Below are 19,451 nucleotides of genomic sequence, written 5' to 3'. Positions count from 1 at the left end.
CACATTTTTAACTACATGATATATATTGTTTTAGTTTTCCCAAGAGTGAAATAACATGTTTGTCATTTAATTACTTTTTTGATGTAAAGGTATGATTTTCAATTACTATTCATGGTCTGCAAATAAAAAAATTGCACTTGAGTTCAAATCTTGGTCTAATGACTTGCTATCCTGCTGAAATTGTCCTCAGTTCCTCCAGGCAAATGCCAAGCTAGTACCTTAAATTAGGCTATGACCATTTCATTCTGTGTCCTTTCACATTCATTATTCATCCTATCATTCAGCACTATAGTTAAACAAACCACAAACAAAATAAATCAGATAGTTCAGAATTATTTCCCTTTGATCAAAATGCATGGTGATTCTCTTTTTGCTTTTAGATAATTACATTAAGATTTTAGGTTACATTTAAGAAACAAAAAATGCCTCTTTTTTAAATAAAATTGATTGTTTATAGCCAGATTCAAACACATAACTCTTAATTGGGAATGCCAATGAACAAATCATGGAAAAATGAAAGAAATACCTGATTCCCTCATATGTTTAGTCTTGCCAATGCAGCACAAATAATAGTGATAATGTGTGTATGATAATACTGACAATTACTTTTTGTTCATTAACATAAATTGCTTGACTATGCATGCTTTACAGACACAGTAATTAGGCCTACACATTCTCTTTCAAATATCACAATCTGCATATTTCAGTATCCATTTCCAACTGTTCTTGGTATGAGTTCCACTTGGAAATTTTTAAACATGTACCATAGTTGAATAACATACAACTGCACAGTTTAAATAGGTAATTGTGCAAATAAAATACATACATTGATGTATATGGCAACACCAGAACTTGAACTTGCATATTTGACCTTTGCATTAATGCATCTCCTATTGTACCAATTTTTTTACCAGCTAATATGGATGCCCAATTGAAATATAGGCTGCACTTTCATTATGCCATGGAATCTAGTTGCACATCTTAAGAAAGTTATTAACATTAATTCATAGTTTTTTTCAAATTAAGCAGACATATTGGTTTCTTAATAGACATCCAGCATCAATAACTAATTAATGAAAGGCAGATAAAAGCCACACATGGATAAAGGCAAATAAATTATGAATGAATGGAGTTATGACACCAGCTGTGCATTTATATCACTTACAGTTTTGGACTTTGAAAATTTTAAGTGCATTTCTTTTGTTTGACAGAGTAAATTCACTAATAATGTTTTATTACAATTATGTTTATGCTTACTCTTTCATTGTGACAAATTTTGAGTTGTAAACCATGTTATATCTCAGTAACAAAGAAATTTAGGCCCCATATGGATTATTCCGTTACTGTTCAGTTTTCAACAAAGAATACCACTATATACTACACACGCTGTATTTACCAGACGTTACATCCATAACAGCAAGAGCTTTAACTATGATTTATATTTTTAGGATAATAGATCTTAGGCTATTGTCAAGCAGACAAAGAAGTAAGTACATGTTTCCTAGTCCAAATTGATACTAGTTTCAGAGTTATTCCTCAAATCAAAATCCAATAAACTTCAATTTTCAGACAAATTCCAGTCTGGGGTCTGGAAACCATTTGGAGAGATGATCAAGTTGTAGGATTCCTTCGAAGAGGGGAGTATGGCTATGCCTTAGGGGCTAGCATAGGACAAGGGTAAGTAAGGCTTTGTTGTTGTTGCAACAGCTGAATTTATGCAAACAAACAGAAAAAGAACTAACTCCCTGGTAACAGTGTCCAAAAGATTAACACAGGTACTACCAAAAGACATGATCCAGAGTCAGTTCAGTCCATTTCATTTCAGTGTTATCCTTCCATCTTCTTCTGTCTTCCAAGTGACCATTTTCCAAGATAACCTCCCCCCCCCCCCCCCCCAATCATTCTGTGTAGATTTATAGATTCCTCCTTCAAAGCTAAATGTTCATCCCATTGTAACCTCCTTCATGATTTCACTATTCTAACACAAAGTTCTTAATTGTAGAATATTCTGAATTTTCTACTACATTCTTTTTAGATTCATACATTTTCCTGAGCACGTTGTGTTCTTCCCACATTTCAAACAACACAAAACCGATGATAAAGTAGTTGTTTTATTACTAAGCATATATTTTAATCCTTATTGTTTATGAAAATGACAAAAAATTTCATACTCATTGAATTTAAGAGTAAAGCTGACTATATTTTTAACTATGTGCAGTTACGTGAAACATCCAGAGGGGCGACGTGTCACTCCAGAATTCCTCCAGAATGGCCACTACCAAGTGGAGGTGATGGGGAATCGTTATGATGTATCTGTCTACTTCAAAAGCCCATTTGATCCCAATGGAAAACGACCATTAGGCATTTATGATGAACAGTTACCAATCAGGCAATAAAACCTCAGTTGTTCTACTGCTGAAAAGAGCAGCTCATCCTTGTGGTTTTCCGTCATAACACAAAAGACCTTTATGCCCAAGACAGCGGAAAGTGTTCAGTATAAAATAGTTTGCACTTGTACCATGTCTTAACAAACACATGCACACACACACAGATTATATATATATATATATATATATATATATATATATATATATATATATATATATACACATACACACACACACAGGTTTAGCAGTTAAGAAATGGTTGCAGATAATGACAAAGAGGGGGAAAGAGAGATTGAAGTGTGGCATGGGTTATAAAAGAAAATGTTTAAAAGAGTACATTAAGAAAGTTAGATGGTTGGAGCCCACAGTACATAGCATTTAAAGACCTAAACAGATGAGGTAATCAATATATCTCTTGCATATGTATTACTTTAATAACAAGCCTGACTCCTTAACCATTTGACAATTCCAAGGCCCTCCAGTGTGCCATTTAAATAGGACATAGACTACTTTGTCTGTCAGAAGTTATCTTTATGTTCATTTCTTAGCCGTGCTACAAAACATCCTTCTTTTGTAAATGAGTTCACTGTTTAATGATACATGAATGCAGTCTAATCCAGACCTTTTGCAGATGAACACAGAGTATCTTTATGTCTTTCAAGAAAAGTAAAACTTGAATGTAATTCATTACATACCACTGTAATACAGACACACTGAGTTCTAGTGATTTGAACATTTCAGCATGGCTGCCAGCTGTGATGTAGCAAATATCCTACGATATTCAGTATTTTCCCACACATCCATATTGTGTATTACATCTGTGATTACGTCAGTAATCTAGTTATTTTGTTCAGTCATATTTCAGGTAAGGCTGGCTGGAAGTCCCCAGAAACAAAGTGCATTTGTGATAAGTCTGACAAACAAGGAGGCCATGATATTAGTCCCTCAGTCAATCCATTGGCACAGGAATATATAATTTAGAAATTATTTTTGTTGGGAAGCATTTTCATTGGAATTGTTTTACCTATTATGACCCAAAATTTTCTGGTCCTACAAATGAAAGATGAGAATCCACAAGGAAGTTCAGCTGTGTAGAGTATTACTTCTTTACTTTGTACATACTGATTGAGTTACTTTGCTCAAGATAAAAATACCTTATATCACGGCTCACCAACTTTTTCTGGGTGAAGGCAATTAATATACTCCCATTCAAAGTACACCATATGCATTTACAAATGCACATGAACCCACACACACAAACAATTGTGCACATTCAAAATCACTACTTTTTATGATTAAGGGGCCATAAATATATAGTATAAACATTTTTTTATATTTTCTGAGACCAAAATATAAGAAACTGTAAAACATAACTATTGAAATCCCTCTCTCTGCCATCAGTTTTCACACGTCTGAAAACACTTTCCAGACGCCTTGGTGCCCACAGATACATGGTTCGCAATCCCTGACTTACATAATCTAAGTAGTACTTTATTAATTATATAATTGTTATGTTATAGTTATTACTAGCCTCAACATATGGACTGAAGGAAAGTGTAAGTTTTTCCCAGAATTTATTTAGTATTTGTTCTATTTATTCATTCAGTCTTCCTTCAGACAGCCATCTGATACTGCAATTTTTACTAATCCTGCTCTAAAATATTTGGTTGTAAATAGGGTAGTCTGTAACTAACCTCTAACTGCATATCTGGTATAAAAACCTGGTGAAACAATTTGACATTCAGGGTAAAATAGGGAGAATTCAGAAAAGGAATTCTGCATCTGTAAACATTTTACTGAATGGACAAAAAGTTCAGTTTATTTGCAAGGAAATATATTCTTACAGTAAATGTTCTGATTAAAAGTCTACACTTTATGTAATGCACAACTCATCTTGGACCAATGTTTACATCTATGTAAAAAATGTAAATAAGGTGAACTGCAGAGAGATGGGAGCTCCTTTTTCTAACATGTGAAATTGTTTCAAGACAATGGATTACAGTTCTTACTTTGTGAACACTGAATACTGCTGACCAAGATATAAAATTTTTATTTAATAAGACAGAAGTTGAGATTTCAGGTTCTCACAGTAATGAGGATGAAGATGACTGTCCTCTGGGATGTTGTTCCATGTCATCATCATCATCATCATCTATGGTGCTTCAGCCCATTTTCAGGCCATGACCTCCCCCCTTTCTCAGAGGTTTCTTGATCTTTGAAGTGTGCATTTGTGAGTAGTGAGTGACCACCCCACTGACTGCATGATTCCTACTCAATCCTGATTTGACTGCCAGAGCCATCTAGCAGTGAATCAGGAGACTTGGGTGAGAAGTGGCTGCTGAATTTTGCATATGAAACATCTCGTATCACATTCGTAAGGTTCTTTTACATGCTGTAAATCTACAACTGGGACCACCGGCTTTACTTCCCCTCCGAAAAAAGTTGTGCTACGGATTTTTATCACCCTAAAAAATCCATCGACCTCGGCCGGGATTGAACCCGCGAACCGTGTCCAGTGGTGAGTACGCTAACCACTAGTCCACCGAATGCAACTGTTGTTCCATGTAGTGTGACAGAAATTGATTGATGTTTCAGAGGTGTTTACTGCCTCATTATCAGTGTGATTTCCATGATGGAGGTAGTAACTACTTTTGATTTAAGCTTTGTAGTGAGGGGCTACATATTTTGTTTCCTTCATTTATTACCACTAGGGTGATTAAATCAATGATGATGAGATGAGCAAGACATGTAGGAAAGATGCTGCTACAAAACTATGGTTGGAAAATATCAAGGGAAGAGTCCATGTGGCACATCTAGGCATAGATGGGAGGATAATACCAAACTGATGTTGAAGAAATGTACTTAAAGGTGTGGACTACATTCAGATGGCTCACGATAGGGTTCAGATGTTGGATTTTGTAAACATGGCAAATAATTCTTCATCTTTCATTAAAGCAGATGAGTATCAACTTTTCAAGGAAGACTGTGGAATTAAAGAGGGAGGGTATGTAACATCCCAATCGTTCTTTAGGTAACATATTTTTTATTCCAACTGCTACTTTTAAATACAATACCCGGCACAACAATCCAAATTTTAACTGTCAGTATTCATATGATTTCCTTTAGCATCCAAAATTGTCTTGTTGATTAGTTATTTCATCATTCAGAACTTCACAAAACATCTTATGGTATCTTCTGTTAGGTATTTCTGCAGACTGTGATATATATTTTTTCTTCCTGACCTACCTGGTTTACATCCTTCAGAATAAAATCAATCGAAGGTATATAAAAACATCTCTCTATTCAGGTTATGTGTTGACTCTATTCATGAAGCCAGAGGGTTTGCATGTATTGTGATGCTGTTAATTCGAGTGTCAGTCAATGGCTTGTAGTTTTTTGGGTTCACTGGAAGCTTCTCGAGTTCATCAAGAGTATCAGAACCATCTATTACCCTGTAGAAGAGTGACAGAGACTTATGATCCCATTACAGATAAGAATGATACTTTAAAAAAGACAAGAAAACAACTTACTTTCCAAATAGAGTGTATTTGAGATCCAAATGAGGCTGAGGTGCATATGTTATGAAAAACTGACTGGCATTAGTGTTTGGTCCATTGTTTGCCATTGACACCATACCTCGTGCATTATGCTGTAAAACAAAATATTCATTCTACATTACTAATTTCCGTATCAGAAATAATTCAGTCTGCCAGATCAGAGTTTTCTTCTTCTATACCTGATGCGAAAGAAAATGTGACCTTTGAAACACCGTGATTTTTGAAAGCATTTTCAAAACTTCCAACAGATGATGGATAAAGTCCAAAATAAATAAATAAATTAGTAACATAATACCACCACCAAAGACATTAAGAGAATAATTCTTTCTGCTTGTTCTTTAAGCAGTCTGAGGTTTTCTGAACTAACTCCATGGAGCAGAGTACTTCTTGAGAACCTAATAGTATAGTCAGCTAGTCAAGGAGTTCCCTCCCTTTTATCCCCATCGTCATCCAAATGAATCCAATTCACACCCTCCAAACCAATTTCCCTAAGATCCACTTTAATATTATCCTTCATCTATGTCTAGGTCTTCTGAGTGGTTCTTCCACTCAGGCTTTGCAACCAAAATTTTGTATGCACTTCTCATTTTCTTCATATGCTACATGGCCCACCCATCACATCCTCCTTTATTTTATGATCCTAATAATATTTCTGAAGACTACAAATTACGGAACTTATTAAGCAATTTTCTCCAGCTTCCAAGCTCCCTGGGACCAAATATTCTCCTATGCATCTCATTCTCAAGCATTCTCAATCTGTAGGATCAGGCTTCACATACACAGCAACAGGTAAATTATAGTTGAATGTATTTTAATCTTTCTGATAGGGTGATTAATAACTTGTGAAATGCAAAGGATGTTGAAGAAAGAAGTTGTGGCCCAATTTAAGGTACTACCCCAGCACTTGTTTGGGTGTACTGAGCTATTAAGATACCAAATCTTTGGGCCAGTATTTTAACCTGGTACCTCCTAACTATAAAGCATGAGTGCTAACCACCTGACCACTAAATTTGGTGAAGCTGCTTATTTACTATGGAAGTATTATGAATACATACATTTCCATTATCAGTGTTCTGTTTATTATGACAATCTTACTGACCACTGTTTAATTATATAAATTATCGGTCACTGAGAATGGCATATTTCCAATTCTACTTGCAGACATAATAATAATAATAACATATTAACAAAAACCATTAGATAAGATACATCTGTATCTTATTCTCATTTATGATAGGACATTTAGGTTATGATTGTCTCTATTATGTAAAGACATGAATATGAGTAACAAAGTATATCTTAACTACCAGGTAAACATAATACAGTATGTTTATATAAAAGCTGTTATGCTTAAAGGAAATGTACTCTAAATACACAGTTTCTAATTAGCAGAGCTCTGTGTATGATTTTGACTGAATACAAACCTTTAAATCTTCTTTGAACTCATCTTCAAACTTCCGACCCCATATAGAATTTCCACCCTTCCCTGTTTGTGTTGGGTCTCCAGTTTGAACAATGAAGCTTTTTATGTTCCGGTGAAAAAAGCAGCCATTATAATAGTCACTTGCACACAGTGCAAGAAAATTCTGCATGAAAAGAAATGAGTTTTAATTCCGTAGTTCACAAGATGTACTTTCTTTTTGCAATAGTCTCTTACACATAGTACAGAAAAATCTTGCATAAAAATAAATGCAGTTTTGAATATGAAGCATACTTTGTCTGTGCTTAATATGGGCTACTTGAAAATTACTGTTCACTCACTTTGTATATTTGGTTACCTTACCTCACAAGCTTTAGGACAATATTCGCAAAACAATTCGATTTTCATATCTCCGACATCTGTGTGGATAGTAACAGACTGAAAGTAGAAAATGCAGTAATTATTAATTATGAACTTCATATCCAAGTCTGTATACACTTCCCTAATAATGTGGTTGTTTGGTAAATGTTTGCAAACTTGTAATTCCACAAAAATAGGTCTTGTAATTATGCCATTAATTTAATAACTGGAATTCAGAAGACATAACACACAATGCTTTTCACAGATGTTAATATGTCAGAATATAATACATCACACTATTATAATAAAATACCTAGAATTGAAATAAATGAAAAATTCCAAGAATACAATGTTCCACAGCAGATAAAATATTCATAACTACATAAGCAATTTTGTAGTTTATTTATGAATAGCCAACAAATATCTACATTTAAAATATTATTACAAACAACAACAAATAACATTATATACCAAGTAAATGATTATACATATAAATTCCACACACACTTCAAACAGAATAAAATTTATTTACATGTCATAGCACAAATACAACACTTGTTTGTAATAAAAATATAAATTACATATTTATGACAGTGATTAACAGCCTATTGCAGTATTACAGCAAAAATAATTATACATAACCTCTACTGCTTATATGTATTTATAATAACTGAGAATTTTTGGTTGAGGTAAATTCTTCTATTGAGTAGAAGGAATGAGATAAGAGACATTCGTTTAGTGTGGGCTTAAACTTCTTTATATCGTAATTCAGACCTTGTATAGTGGAGGGAAGATTACTGAATAGCTTAAATCCAGTAAACTCCTTTATGACATTCAAGTTTCACATTTAGCATATGAAGGTTAAATCTGTATGTTGTACTTATATTGTGGATATGTGTTTGCTTAAAATTTTTCTACAGATGATGATAATGAAAGCAGGAATTTGCTGGTTACTGTAAGAATATTATATTTCTTAAACAGTTTCCTACATGAGGCTCTCCATTTCTGTTGGTAGTACAAAATCTCATGAAATATGTTCTGTCAAAATTTAATGAGATTATGTTGGCTTTAATCCACTTGTTCAAGCTAGCAAAGACATCATTCATGCAAATTTGGAAACAGTTTCTGGGTGTAAAATAAAAAAGTATGGATTTAGACTGAGAGTTAATTGGTTGGCAGTAAAACGATATATATATATGAGGAAAAGTTAAGGACCAAGTATTGAACCTTGAGGAACTCATAGATGGTTGTCTTCTGGGTTGTTGTGCAGTGTAGTCTGGTAGAAGTTTACCGACGTTGCAGAGGTCCTTGCTGCCTCCATCATCAGGGTGATGAGTGACCTGATGCTTTAGGTATATCTATGTGTGAAATAATAAAGATAGTCAAGGAAATTTATTGACAGAGAACCGTGATATTGTTAATAGATGGAAAGAGTATTTTAGTCGTATCCTGACCGGAAATATAATTGAGACAGAGCAGCCGACATATTATACTGTGGATAATTATATTGAAGATCGTACGTTCGAAGAAGTACAAAAAGTAATCAAATGTCTGAAAAATGTTAAAGCACCCGGAAGTGATGGGATTACTAAAAAAAGGGGGAGTCAAGTTATGGGAGAGAATACATAATCTGATATTGTTAATCTGGAAAGAAGAAAAGATTCCAGAAGAATGGACCCTAGGAGTAATACAACCTATACATAAAAAAGGAGACAAAATGGAGTGTACCAATTATAGAGGAATTACACTTCTGAATGTAATATATAAAATCGTGTAAAGTATTCTATATAATGCATTGGTTGTATATGTAGAAGACATGTTAGGAGAGTATCAGTGTGGCTTTAGAGCAGATAGATCAACGATAGACCAGATATTTGTATTGAGACAGATTCAAGAGAAAGCCTATGAATATAATATTGACTTACATAGTTTATATGTGGACTTCAGACAAGCATTTGATAGTCTCAATAGGGACCAAATGTTAAGCGATATTCTCCTATTAGGGATACCATCTAAATACGTCAGGCTCATTAGAGCAATTTTGAAAGACTGCAATGCAGTAGTAAGAGTAGATGGTAAGCTAACTAAACCATTTAATGTCAATATGGGAGTTAGACAAGGAGATGCTCTCTCAACAATGCTTTATAGCCTGACGCTGGAAGCATCTATTCGGAAACTTGAGATCTCAGGACATATAGGCATAAAATCAATACAAGTGAGTGCGTATGCAGATGATATAGCTATTATTAGCAGAAATAAAGCTGCACTGGAAGAAACAGTATTAAAATTGATAAAAGAAACACAATTAAGGGGGCTAAAAATAAATGAATTGAAAACAAAATATATGAAAATTACAAGAGCAGCAAGAAATGTAACAAATAAATTGAGAATAGGACTTTATAATTTTGAACATGTGCAGAATTTTAATTACAGATTAATACTATAAATTCAGTAACTAATGAAATTAAAGCACGTATTGTGAATGGTAATAGATGTTATTATGCCTATCAGAATTTAATGAAGTCTAAAATACTGGGGAGGGAACTTAAACTGAGAATCTATAAAGTTCTGATATGACCAGTAGTCACATATGGATGTGAAGCCTGGACATTAACTAGCTTTGATGAGCAACAACTTAGAATATTTGAATGTAAAATATTACGGAAAATCTATGGTCCAATACAGAATAGTGATGGCTCCTGGAGAATTAGGATGAATCATGAACTAGATTGTATCATACAGGGAGCAGATATTGTGAGGCTGATCAAAAGCAAAAGGTTAGCCTGGCTTGGCCATGTTGCAAGAATGAAAGGAAACAGGGTAACTAGAAGAGTGATGGAATGGAGACCGATGGGAAGAAGGATGAGAGGGAGACCACGGAAACGATGGATAGACGACGTGGAGGAGGATGATGGGAGTAAGGGGATGGAGAAGAATTGTGAATGATAGGACAGAATGGAAAAAATTCATCGAACAAGCTAAGACCCACAGAGGGTTATAATGCTATAAGAAGAAGAAGAAGAAGATATGTGACTAAGGTTTTGTTCTTGTATTGAAAATTCTCAAGTATATGTATATCTATATATGAAATAAGTTTTGTACTTGAATGATATGTTCTACATGCTTTGGTTTAGCTAAAAGAAATATCTATGAAATGTAAATAAACTCTAATTTTAACTCTTATACATATCAAAATAAGTAAGTCAAGGAAATATTTTCTTGCATGATGTTTACAACCTTAATAACCCTAAATTAAAGTAATTATAATTATAATTAGATGAGATATTTGAACCATGGAAAAATTTACCTCAATCAAAAATTCTCCCCTATTGTAAGTGCACGTGAGCAATAGTGGCTACGTTATCTTGTGTAATTAATTTTGCTGTAACTGACTGTAAATTATTGTCATAAATATGTAATTTATATTTGTATTAGAAATAAGTATTGTATTTGTGCTGTGACTTGTTCAGGCCTATGAAGGACCTATAGAATGTAAATAAATTCTATTCTAACCACTTGGGCACTTACCATATTGCATTACAGAGGGTTGACTATGTATTAAAATTCGAATAATCATAAGGTGCGGTAATTTTAGTAAAAACTATATTATATTATATACACATACCACCTTCAACATAAGTCCGCCATAATGGCATCACTACGTCACCTTGGCAACAGCTTAATCAAGTATACATCTTAATTAAATTGAAATTATAGAAATACGTATATTTTGTATCTTATAACGCATATAGTAAAGAGATAGCATTTTACATCGCTTAATGGACATATTTCAATATTTAATAATTTAACAAGGAATTTGTAGTTATTAATGCTAAATGGAATGCTGGGATCCGTGGAGCTAAACAACTACGGGTAAAGGAATTTCACTTGTCCTCTGATAATTTTATTGCAGTAATAATACATCGAAGGCATTTGTTCTTAAACATTAAATTCAGGAGTTGCATCCACAGAAATTCGACGCTCCTCTATACGTTGCTATAGGACAGTGATTCATTTTACATTGTGGTAAGATAGGCAGAAACTCGAACTGCAGTATTGGATGTGTAGTATCTTCAGTATTCCTGAACTTTGTGAATGACGTCATTGTATTGATCGCAAGAGACATCCGTCGCATTCGCCATCTTGAAGATAGTGAAATAGAGGTTGTAAAGAAGGAAAATTTGAATCTGTAGCCATCTGTTACTGTTTGTATTCTAAGGGATTAAATTCCATTTGTCTATTGTTTACCCATTTGGACGGACCAAGGTACGTTGTTACAATTTTACAGTGAAATGTATTTATACGATATAACAGTTTTCCGTGTTGGATTATACATATAAGCGAATACCAATCACTTCGTAGTAGGCTAATGTGTTGGTCATATATACACTATGTGGTGATTGTTTCCCATCATAAGTTAGAAGTTAATTGCATATACTTTGTTGCAAGTGTTATTTACGTATTAAATAATGTGTTCGTTAGTATATTTTATTAGGGGGTCTGTCAATTAGGGTGTAGGCTAAAAGCCTAAAGCGCTTGTGTGTGATGGAAGATTTCGTAGATGGGAACAAGGACAAATCACATTTGAAGAATGTTTGTTTTGCATGGCAAGAAAACGAGGCATACTATATTTAACTTTTAATACAGAATTAATCGAAATTAAATAAACTTTACCAAGTAGGGCATGATGAACCTCGATTGACAGTGACATTTGTGTTCTGTGGACAGTGTGTGGTCTTTGGTTTAAATAATAGCGTGGCAGAGTAGAAAATGGGTTGCTGCGTGACCTTTCCAAGGTTTTAAGGTTTTTACCTTACTTTTTTGTGCAAATATATAGGATATACGAAAAGTTTATATTCTTTCCATCAAAGAACTTTGTTAAGTAACAGTAGGCTTCAGTGTTTCAGTACAGTTATCCACATGTGAAAATTAATATTTGGCAGACATTTACAATATAAATGTGAGAAGTTTATTTGAAGTGTGTTATGCAGCTGTACAAAATCACACATCACACATTATTTGCGAAATTGTATGTGAACCATAACATGTAAGCATACTCTATACCTTTTGTTTCCTGTGGGCTGTTCTGCTGTTTTGAAATTCAGTTCAATAGTCTTGAAGTAAGAAATGTTTACCCTTTGAGATAGATTATTTAGCTCATTATTAGGCTTAGTTAAAGTGTGTTGGACATGGCTAACTTTTACATTTTGGCCAGTCTCTTCAGCATTTTTCTTTGTGTTTTAGTGTCATAGTTACATATTTTTTGGTGCAGTCACTGGATGTCAAGCATATACCCATTGTGATACTTTTAAACTAATTGAAAAAAATGTGTTTAGTGCATGTTCACAAGGAGGAGCAGAATCCTTGAGAAGGTGGTTGTTTATTCAGGTAGTCATATTCCTGCCTTTTATGGAACCTGAAATTTCATTTGTATTTTCAGTAGAGCACAACTGGCCTTTTCTGTGAATCCTCTTCACATCACACACTGCTTAAGATCTAATTTAATATTGTCCTCCAATTTAAGCTGGGTCTGCCAAGTGTTTCTGACTGAATTTAGTGGGGTTTTTTTATCCATCCATATTCACCTTAACAGTAGTTGGTGAAGAGAAGAAATTAGGCAGCTTTTCATTATCCAGTTCTCCCAGCCTCTTGTTCCTTCTTGCTTTTTGGTTAAAATTGTATCCTCAGCACCCTTTTCTGAAATGTCCTTTGTCTCTGTTTTCCCTAATGTGGGAGACTTTCATACACATTCAAAATGTGGTCATAGATTTATTTTATTTTCTTGCATTATATAGGAGACAAATACAAAGGGTTCTAAATTTAATTATATAACACAGTCCTCAAATTAATTTTTTCATAAATTGAATTTAGACTTGTTACTTTCATTCACAGATATTCAAATGACACATTTTATGATTCGGTTTTGCCTTCTTCTTAATGTTGTTAAAATATGAAAATGAATCTGATGGTGTAGTAAATATAATTAAGAATGGTAGATACATTGATAAAAATGACATTCTCTTTGTTATATGAATAAAAAAATTGTTTTCACAATTTGTTTAATATAGCTTTCACAATTTGTCTGTGGAAGGAAGGATCCTTAATTTTTTAGATTCATTGCCACTTGTTTTTTCATACCTCATAGTACCATCATAATTATAAAAATAGCTTTTTGTGTGCTGTATCACAGTTTTATGATCAACATACTGGCTTAGTATTCAGTCTGAATCATTTTTACAAATGCCAAAATGTGCACATGACAATAGTTCTGGTGCATTTTCCTGAAATTTGCCTTTGTGAATGGTGGCAGAGCAGTTTTAGCAAAACTCTTCTCATGAAAATCCATCCATCTGTTGTGAAATTGTTGCATTTGTATTAATGGGTTGATTTCTGAACACTTGAGATCAAGTTATATCAATGGAAGATAACAACATAAGCCTTGAAGATTTCTGTCTTCTGGGTTGCACTGTGTAGTCTGGTTAACATCGACCAGACTACACAGCGCAACAACCCAGAAGACAGAAATCTTCATACTCACCACTGTGAAAACCTGAAATCTTACAACATACGCCTTGTCTCACGTGCTTGTACATGTGTAGTTCTGAACTAGGTTATTCAGTGATTGGGATTAGCTCAATCTAATGGACCCTAAAGAGTAGGTGCCCCCTTTACAATACCTGATGACAACATCCATTTCTCAAAACATTGTGTTTTATAATATCAGGCAGACAAGGTCAAAAACTGAACAATACAGATTGTATTACACCATTGTCAGAACCCTTCTGAATTGATCCATTCTACAGATCTAATATCAAACTGAAGCCACATTCATTTGCTTCCGTTGTTTGAGGTGATGCCCCATATATATCATAGGAAACAGTTTTGCTTATCATTTGAGGAAATTCATTGTTAATTATGATTGCTATCTCACTGATAATTGATATGATTGGTGTAGTGAGTAACATGTGATAAAGGGAATATATGATGCTGTATATTACTTTGAAAGTGTTGACACATTGTGTTCACAGCAATAGGGTTCGTTCCACGGGTCTGTTTCATCTAAATGGTTGCCTGCAGACAGCATGTCTACTCTGTCAGGGATTGCGTCGAAGGGGGAGAAAGGAAAGTCAAAGTTTCAGTCACTCGACATAAATAGTTTGTATAGGGTGAGTGAACGTTTTTATAGTACTGATGTATTTTAATTAAATTGCTTTGTATGTTTTATAAGCATTGTATTATACAGTTAATGTTCAGATATCTCAGGCGCCTTAATACTGTGTGTCCTTGATTCAGGGAGAGTCCTTGGAGCCACATCAACAGAAAAGTACATTACCCCGCAAACATGGCATGCAGAGTCTGGGTAAAGTGCCGTCAGCACGACGACCTCCAGCCAATTTACCAAGCCTGAAGTCTGAACATAGTGGCAACGATCCAGCCATAAGTTTAGTTCCTAGTGGTGGTACAGGATGGGGCAGCAAGCCAGGAGAGACAAGTCAGGCAGTCACACCAACTCAACCACCACCACCTTTGGTAAGTAAATTAGTATGTTTAAAATTTGGGAATTCCTTTGTGTTAGTACCAGAGGGGATGGCCTGTTTAAATCAACAGGACTTACAAAGACACCCAGATAATTAAATCATAGTCAAGGGATCTCAGCACATGGCCAGAGAACATTGTTATAGTATTGTTTCACCCTGTATGGTTAAAATGGTTACTGCTATAATTAAATATTTGATAACAAGTGAATAATTCATTGAAATAATAAGTAAACTATGTCAAAGAAAATGTGTGAACCTGTTTGCATGACATTTTGAATCATATCAGGCATTTAACACTTTCACTGCTGCCTGCCTAAGTGGACTGATTGCAGTGGTTAGGGGAGGGAAGTGCCTCTTCTTTTTTGTGTATGCATGTGACTGCACACACAATAGAATGTTGTTGTCAGATACAACTTCAAAGCTTATGTTTGTCAGTAATATGCAGTTTGATGATTTAAATTGAATTCTAACTCTGTCCATGTAATGTTGAGATTTCTCAAACATAATTTATTTTCTCCCGACTGTCTATACTTTATTTATTTTGAAGCATGTTTTACAGGAATATTTGGTATCTTTAATTTTACATTCGAAAAATGAGTGTGGTATATAAGTATAAATACTGTAATTACATAAAAATACAAAATTATTTTATATTATTGGCAGTGGTAAGGTGAATCTGAGGTAGGCATTTATCATTGAAGTTCTGTTTTTTTTTTACCCTTGGGGGATTAGTGGTTAGCATGCTCACCGCTAGACCCAAGGTGGATTAGTAGTTAGCATGCTCACCGCTAGACCCAAGGTTCGCGGGTTCAAACCCAGCCGAGGTCAGTGGATTTTTAAGAATGATAAAAATCTGTAGCACAAACTCTTTCAGAGGGGAAATAAAGTTGGCGATCCCATGTTGTAGATTTACAGCATGTAAAAGAACCTTACGAATGTGATACGAGATGTTTTGTAAGCAAAATTCAAAGGGCCAATTCTCACCCAAATCTCTCCTGATTCACTACTAGATGACTAGCAGACAAATCATGATTGAGGAGAAATTGTGCTGAGGCAGTGAGTGGGATTGTCACTCACTACTCATAAATGCACAAAGACATAGAAACCTCCCACATGAAATCATGAAAGCAGTGGTGTTCTGTGATTTATAATTTTTTTCCATGTTATGGTGCAACATAAATTAACTTTAAAACAAAATTGGGAGGTTGTGTCTGACTCGTACCAAGGCAGAAGTCGCTGAACCTACTAAAATCAGCAAATGTGAGGGTTTCCATTAAGTAACATAACATTCTGTAAGTGCTACTGACATGTAGCAAGAGCCTAGGAAGTAGTAAAAACCTGATCTGTCATAGCAAATAAGCATAAGATCACCCCGATGATGGAAGGAGCAACGAGCTCTGGAACATCATTAAACTTCTATCAGACTACACGGTACAACAGTCTAGAAGACGGCCATCGAATTCGTAACATACGAGGCGCGTCCCAAAAGTAAGTTTCCCTGGGGCCGTTTACAGAAACAAAACACAATGTCATGGAAATATTTATTGCAACAGATACAGCAAGTGTCCAGCTATTTTTCAACATATTCGCCACCGGAATTGAGACATTTGTCATACCGTGGGACCAACTTTTAATACCTGTGTCATAGAAGTCTGCCGCCTGGGATTGGAACCACTGTGTGACAACCATCTCCGCCTCTCTGTCATTCTCAAAACGCTGATGCTGACCGGACAGGAATTTCTTGAGGTGTAGGAAAAGATGGAAATCACTGGGAGCGAGGTCCGGGCTGTAGGGTGGATGATTAAACACCTCCCAGCTGAACTCCTGCAGGAGACTTGCTGTCCGTCGAGCCGTGTGCGGCCTAGCGTTATCGTGCAGGAAGACAATACCGGCACTAAGCATCCCGCGCCGCTTGTTCTGAATGGCCCGTCGCTGAAAATTGTCTGTACCAGCGACGCACCATCTGCTTGCTCATAACGTTAGGCCCATAGACCCGGCACAGCTGACGATGAATTTCGATCGGCGCTATGCTCTGTGCATTCAAAAACTTTATCACTGACCGCACTTCACAGTCGGCGGGAGCTGGAATAAGAACCTCCATCTTCAACAGCTGCAACAATGCTACTGTGTGAACGCGGGAAGTACCGTTAGTGCATGCGCCATGCTACGTCATTGCTCTATCACGTACGCACAGTCGCTTCGCTCAATATAAGGTTTGCTAGCTGTGGGACGAGTGGGAAACTTACTTTTGGGACGCGCCTCGTAGTTATCGCAACTGCATGCATATGCAGTGTTTCAAAAAAGATTTATATGCCTTGTACTATGGAATATTAACCTTGTATATGTATAACTTTTTGGGACACTGCTATTTGTCAGCTATTTGAATGAAAATTGATCAAATACACCTTTAAATGATCAGGACTAATCTTAATATATTACTGTTTGATATCCAACTGTAGGTAACTGTTTTTCTTACAAGTGTACCATTATCCGTTTGAATTTATGTATTCTTTTGTGTCCCGTGAGGGATAGTGGCATCCATTTGGTGTTTATGTATGCTGTTCACTAGAGCGTGAAACATACTTGATGAGGTCAGTCAAGGTGGGCTCTTCCAAGCAGTGGCTGTGGGATACAAAAGCTGCCCTCTTGCTTTTCCTTTCTCTCATATTTATCCCACCACTCCTAATGCTTCATTTTTATTATTGTTTTTTCTGCCCATTACCCTTTATTAATGCTGAACATCCATCACACTTGCCATGTCTATATTTTGCGTGTACATATTGAAACCTGGTCGTAACTTGCCCATAGACTCCAAGACTCTGGTGTTCCACTGTCATCCCTGTAAGTTTGTTATGCAGAGAGGGTAGTGTGGTTTCAGTGGGTTACTGCTGTAAGGGAACATGATGTAATCAACCACATTATATAGAGTGAGGAGCTATTGGCAGTTGTACCCATGATAGGGGGTTAACCCTTTCATGTTTATGGAAGGAGAATTTGCACCATATGAAATTGTTTTAACCCTGGTAACGGATGGAGAATTTCTGTGATCATTACTCAGTGACATAATATTTTTTGGTGATGGCTAAATGGAATTTTGTTATTAGTGACATATTAGTCTATATTTATATTATCTTACATCTAGAAGTTGAGACGTGTCATAAATCTCAAAACACAGTGGAACATCTCCGAATTCTTCACACATTTGACATATGTCCTTTTGGTTGCCCTTCTTCCTACACCAACAAACACATCAGTGACTGGTGTGCATTTTTTCCTGTTTTGTTGGGCTGTGGATTGAAAAATGTCTTTCTTTCAAACTGAGGGTTGATTGTGGAGTTGTTTTCTTACTACCAGAATGTAAATGGTGTGGTACATGATGCTTCTTGATCAAGATGTGCGCAGTTCTGAGTCTGCAGTCCAGGTAGGCATTTTTTCCCCATGGATTTAGGATTCTCCAGATTATTAGGCTGTTATATGTGGTAATGACTAGCATATACAAGAACATATTTTGTACAATTTTATGGTCTTGCACATAGATGGACAATGGGTACCGGGGTCCTTTCCCGGGGGTAAAGCCGGCCGGGGCGTGATGCTGACCACTCACCCCCATCTAGTGCTGAGGTCAAGAAAGAGAGGAGCTATACCTCCACTCACCCCAAGCGCCTGTATGCCACGTAGCGGGACAAACTTTACTTTACATAGATGGACATGCTTGCATTACATGGTTAATGAAATCTACAATACCCCCCCTCCCATCCATGTACTGATTGCATTCATGAATAATGTATTATCTGCAAATATGCAGGTTTGGCTTTGTGCCCTGTTTCTGTGTCTGTCATTTCCACCTTGGCATGGCAATTAGAATAGAATGGCATTTGTCATTCAATATGACAGGTGGCCATAAATCAATTTTTTCCTCTCTTCAGGGTCTTCTTATCTGTAACCTTCAGAAGACCTAAACAATTTTCTCTCAGTTCTGCAAGCATTTGTGCCCCACTTGTGAAGTTCAGTGTACAATCTGAGGGAACTGTATCAGTTTTGAAGATATACAGTTCTGCCTTCGTCCAGTAACAGTTCAATAAGAAAGTGCATCACTAGAACCAGAAAGCGGTAGTTCAGTGTTCCCAGTATTGCCCATTCTCTGTCCTATTTATACAGTGCTCTTGTACTCATACCAAGAATTACATTT

At 35.6% G+C, this 19,451-nt stretch overlaps 3 protein-coding genes across 25 annotated transcripts in view; 2 read left to right on the top strand and 1 right to left on the bottom strand.

Moving 5' to 3' along the window:
- Positions 1 to 7,337, top strand: part of LOC110831180 (sarcosine dehydrogenase, mitochondrial-like) — a 32,962-nt gene extending 25,625 nt beyond the window's left edge. For all 6 annotated transcript variants that reach the window (XM_087340245.1, XM_022066882.2, XM_022066881.2 and 3 more), the window contains 2 exons: positions 1,570 to 1,677; positions 2,219 to 7,337. In XM_087340245.1, the coding sequence (XP_087196371.1) occupies positions 1,570 to 1,677; positions 2,219 to 2,396 (286 nt within the window). In that variant the 3' untranslated portion in view covers positions 2,397 to 7,337. The remainder of the gene's footprint in view (positions 1 to 1,569; positions 1,678 to 2,218) is intronic.
- LOC110831178 (peptidyl-prolyl cis-trans isomerase-like 3) lies at positions 5,411 to 11,418 on the bottom strand. Of its 3 annotated transcripts, none has more exons than XM_022066878.2 (5): positions 11,350 to 11,418; positions 7,728 to 7,802; positions 7,369 to 7,530; positions 5,918 to 6,036; positions 5,411 to 5,839 (listed from the first exon to the last, which is right to left on the bottom strand). In XM_022066878.2, the coding sequence occupies exons 1-5, from the start codon at positions 11,359 to 11,361 to the stop codon at positions 5,713 to 5,715; spliced, it is 495 nt and encodes a 164-aa protein (XP_021922570.1). In that variant the 5' UTR covers positions 11,362 to 11,418; the 3' UTR covers positions 5,411 to 5,712. The 3 variants fall into 3 exon arrangements, with proteins under 3 accessions (XP_021922570.1, XP_021922571.1, XP_087196389.1); XM_022066879.2 differs by having other exon boundaries at positions 11,253 to 11,409; XM_087340263.1 differs by lacking the exon at positions 11,350 to 11,418 and adding an exon at positions 8,952 to 9,082.
- Positions 11,419 to 11,513: 95 nt separating this feature from the next.
- The window catches only part of LOC110831168 (uncharacterized), a 100,219-nt gene continuing 92,281 nt past the window's right edge, over positions 11,514 to 19,451 (top strand). For 3 of the 16 annotated variants that reach the window (XM_087340232.1, XM_087340243.1, XM_087340239.1), the window contains exons 1-3: positions 11,809 to 11,990; positions 14,753 to 14,890; positions 15,018 to 15,254. In XM_087340232.1, coding sequence (XP_087196358.1) covers positions 14,807 to 14,890; positions 15,018 to 15,254 — 321 coding nt within the window. In that variant the 5' untranslated portion in view covers positions 11,809 to 11,990; positions 14,753 to 14,806. Of the gene's footprint in view, positions 11,598 to 11,806; positions 11,991 to 12,598; positions 12,772 to 14,752; positions 14,891 to 15,017; positions 15,255 to 19,451 lie in introns of those variants that run through there. The other 13 variants (XM_087340241.1, XM_087340233.1, XM_087340235.1 and 10 more) reach the window with 8 other exon arrangements.

Source organism: Zootermopsis nevadensis, unplaced genomic scaffold (assembly GCF_977971745.1).
Source record: "Zootermopsis nevadensis isolate Lab colony 2312 unplaced genomic scaffold, Znev_1.0 Znev_ptg000061l, whole genome shotgun sequence".
Taxonomy (NCBI): Eukaryota; Metazoa; Arthropoda; class Insecta; order Blattodea; family Termopsidae; genus Zootermopsis; species Zootermopsis nevadensis.
Note: the sequence above shows the minus strand (reverse complement) of the source record. Positions and strands in the feature narration are given on the sequence as shown.

Coding starts and splice junctions, on each gene's coding strand:
- LOC110831178 (XM_022066878.2), bottom strand. Junction 7,531..7,727: donor ATTGTCCTAAAGCTTGTGAG/GTAAGGTAACCA, acceptor CTTTTCATGCAG/AATTTTCTTGCACTGTGTGC. Junction 6,037..7,368: donor AGTTCAAAGAAGATTTAAAG/GTTTGTATTCAG, acceptor TTTGTTTTACAG/CATAATGCACGAGGTATGGT.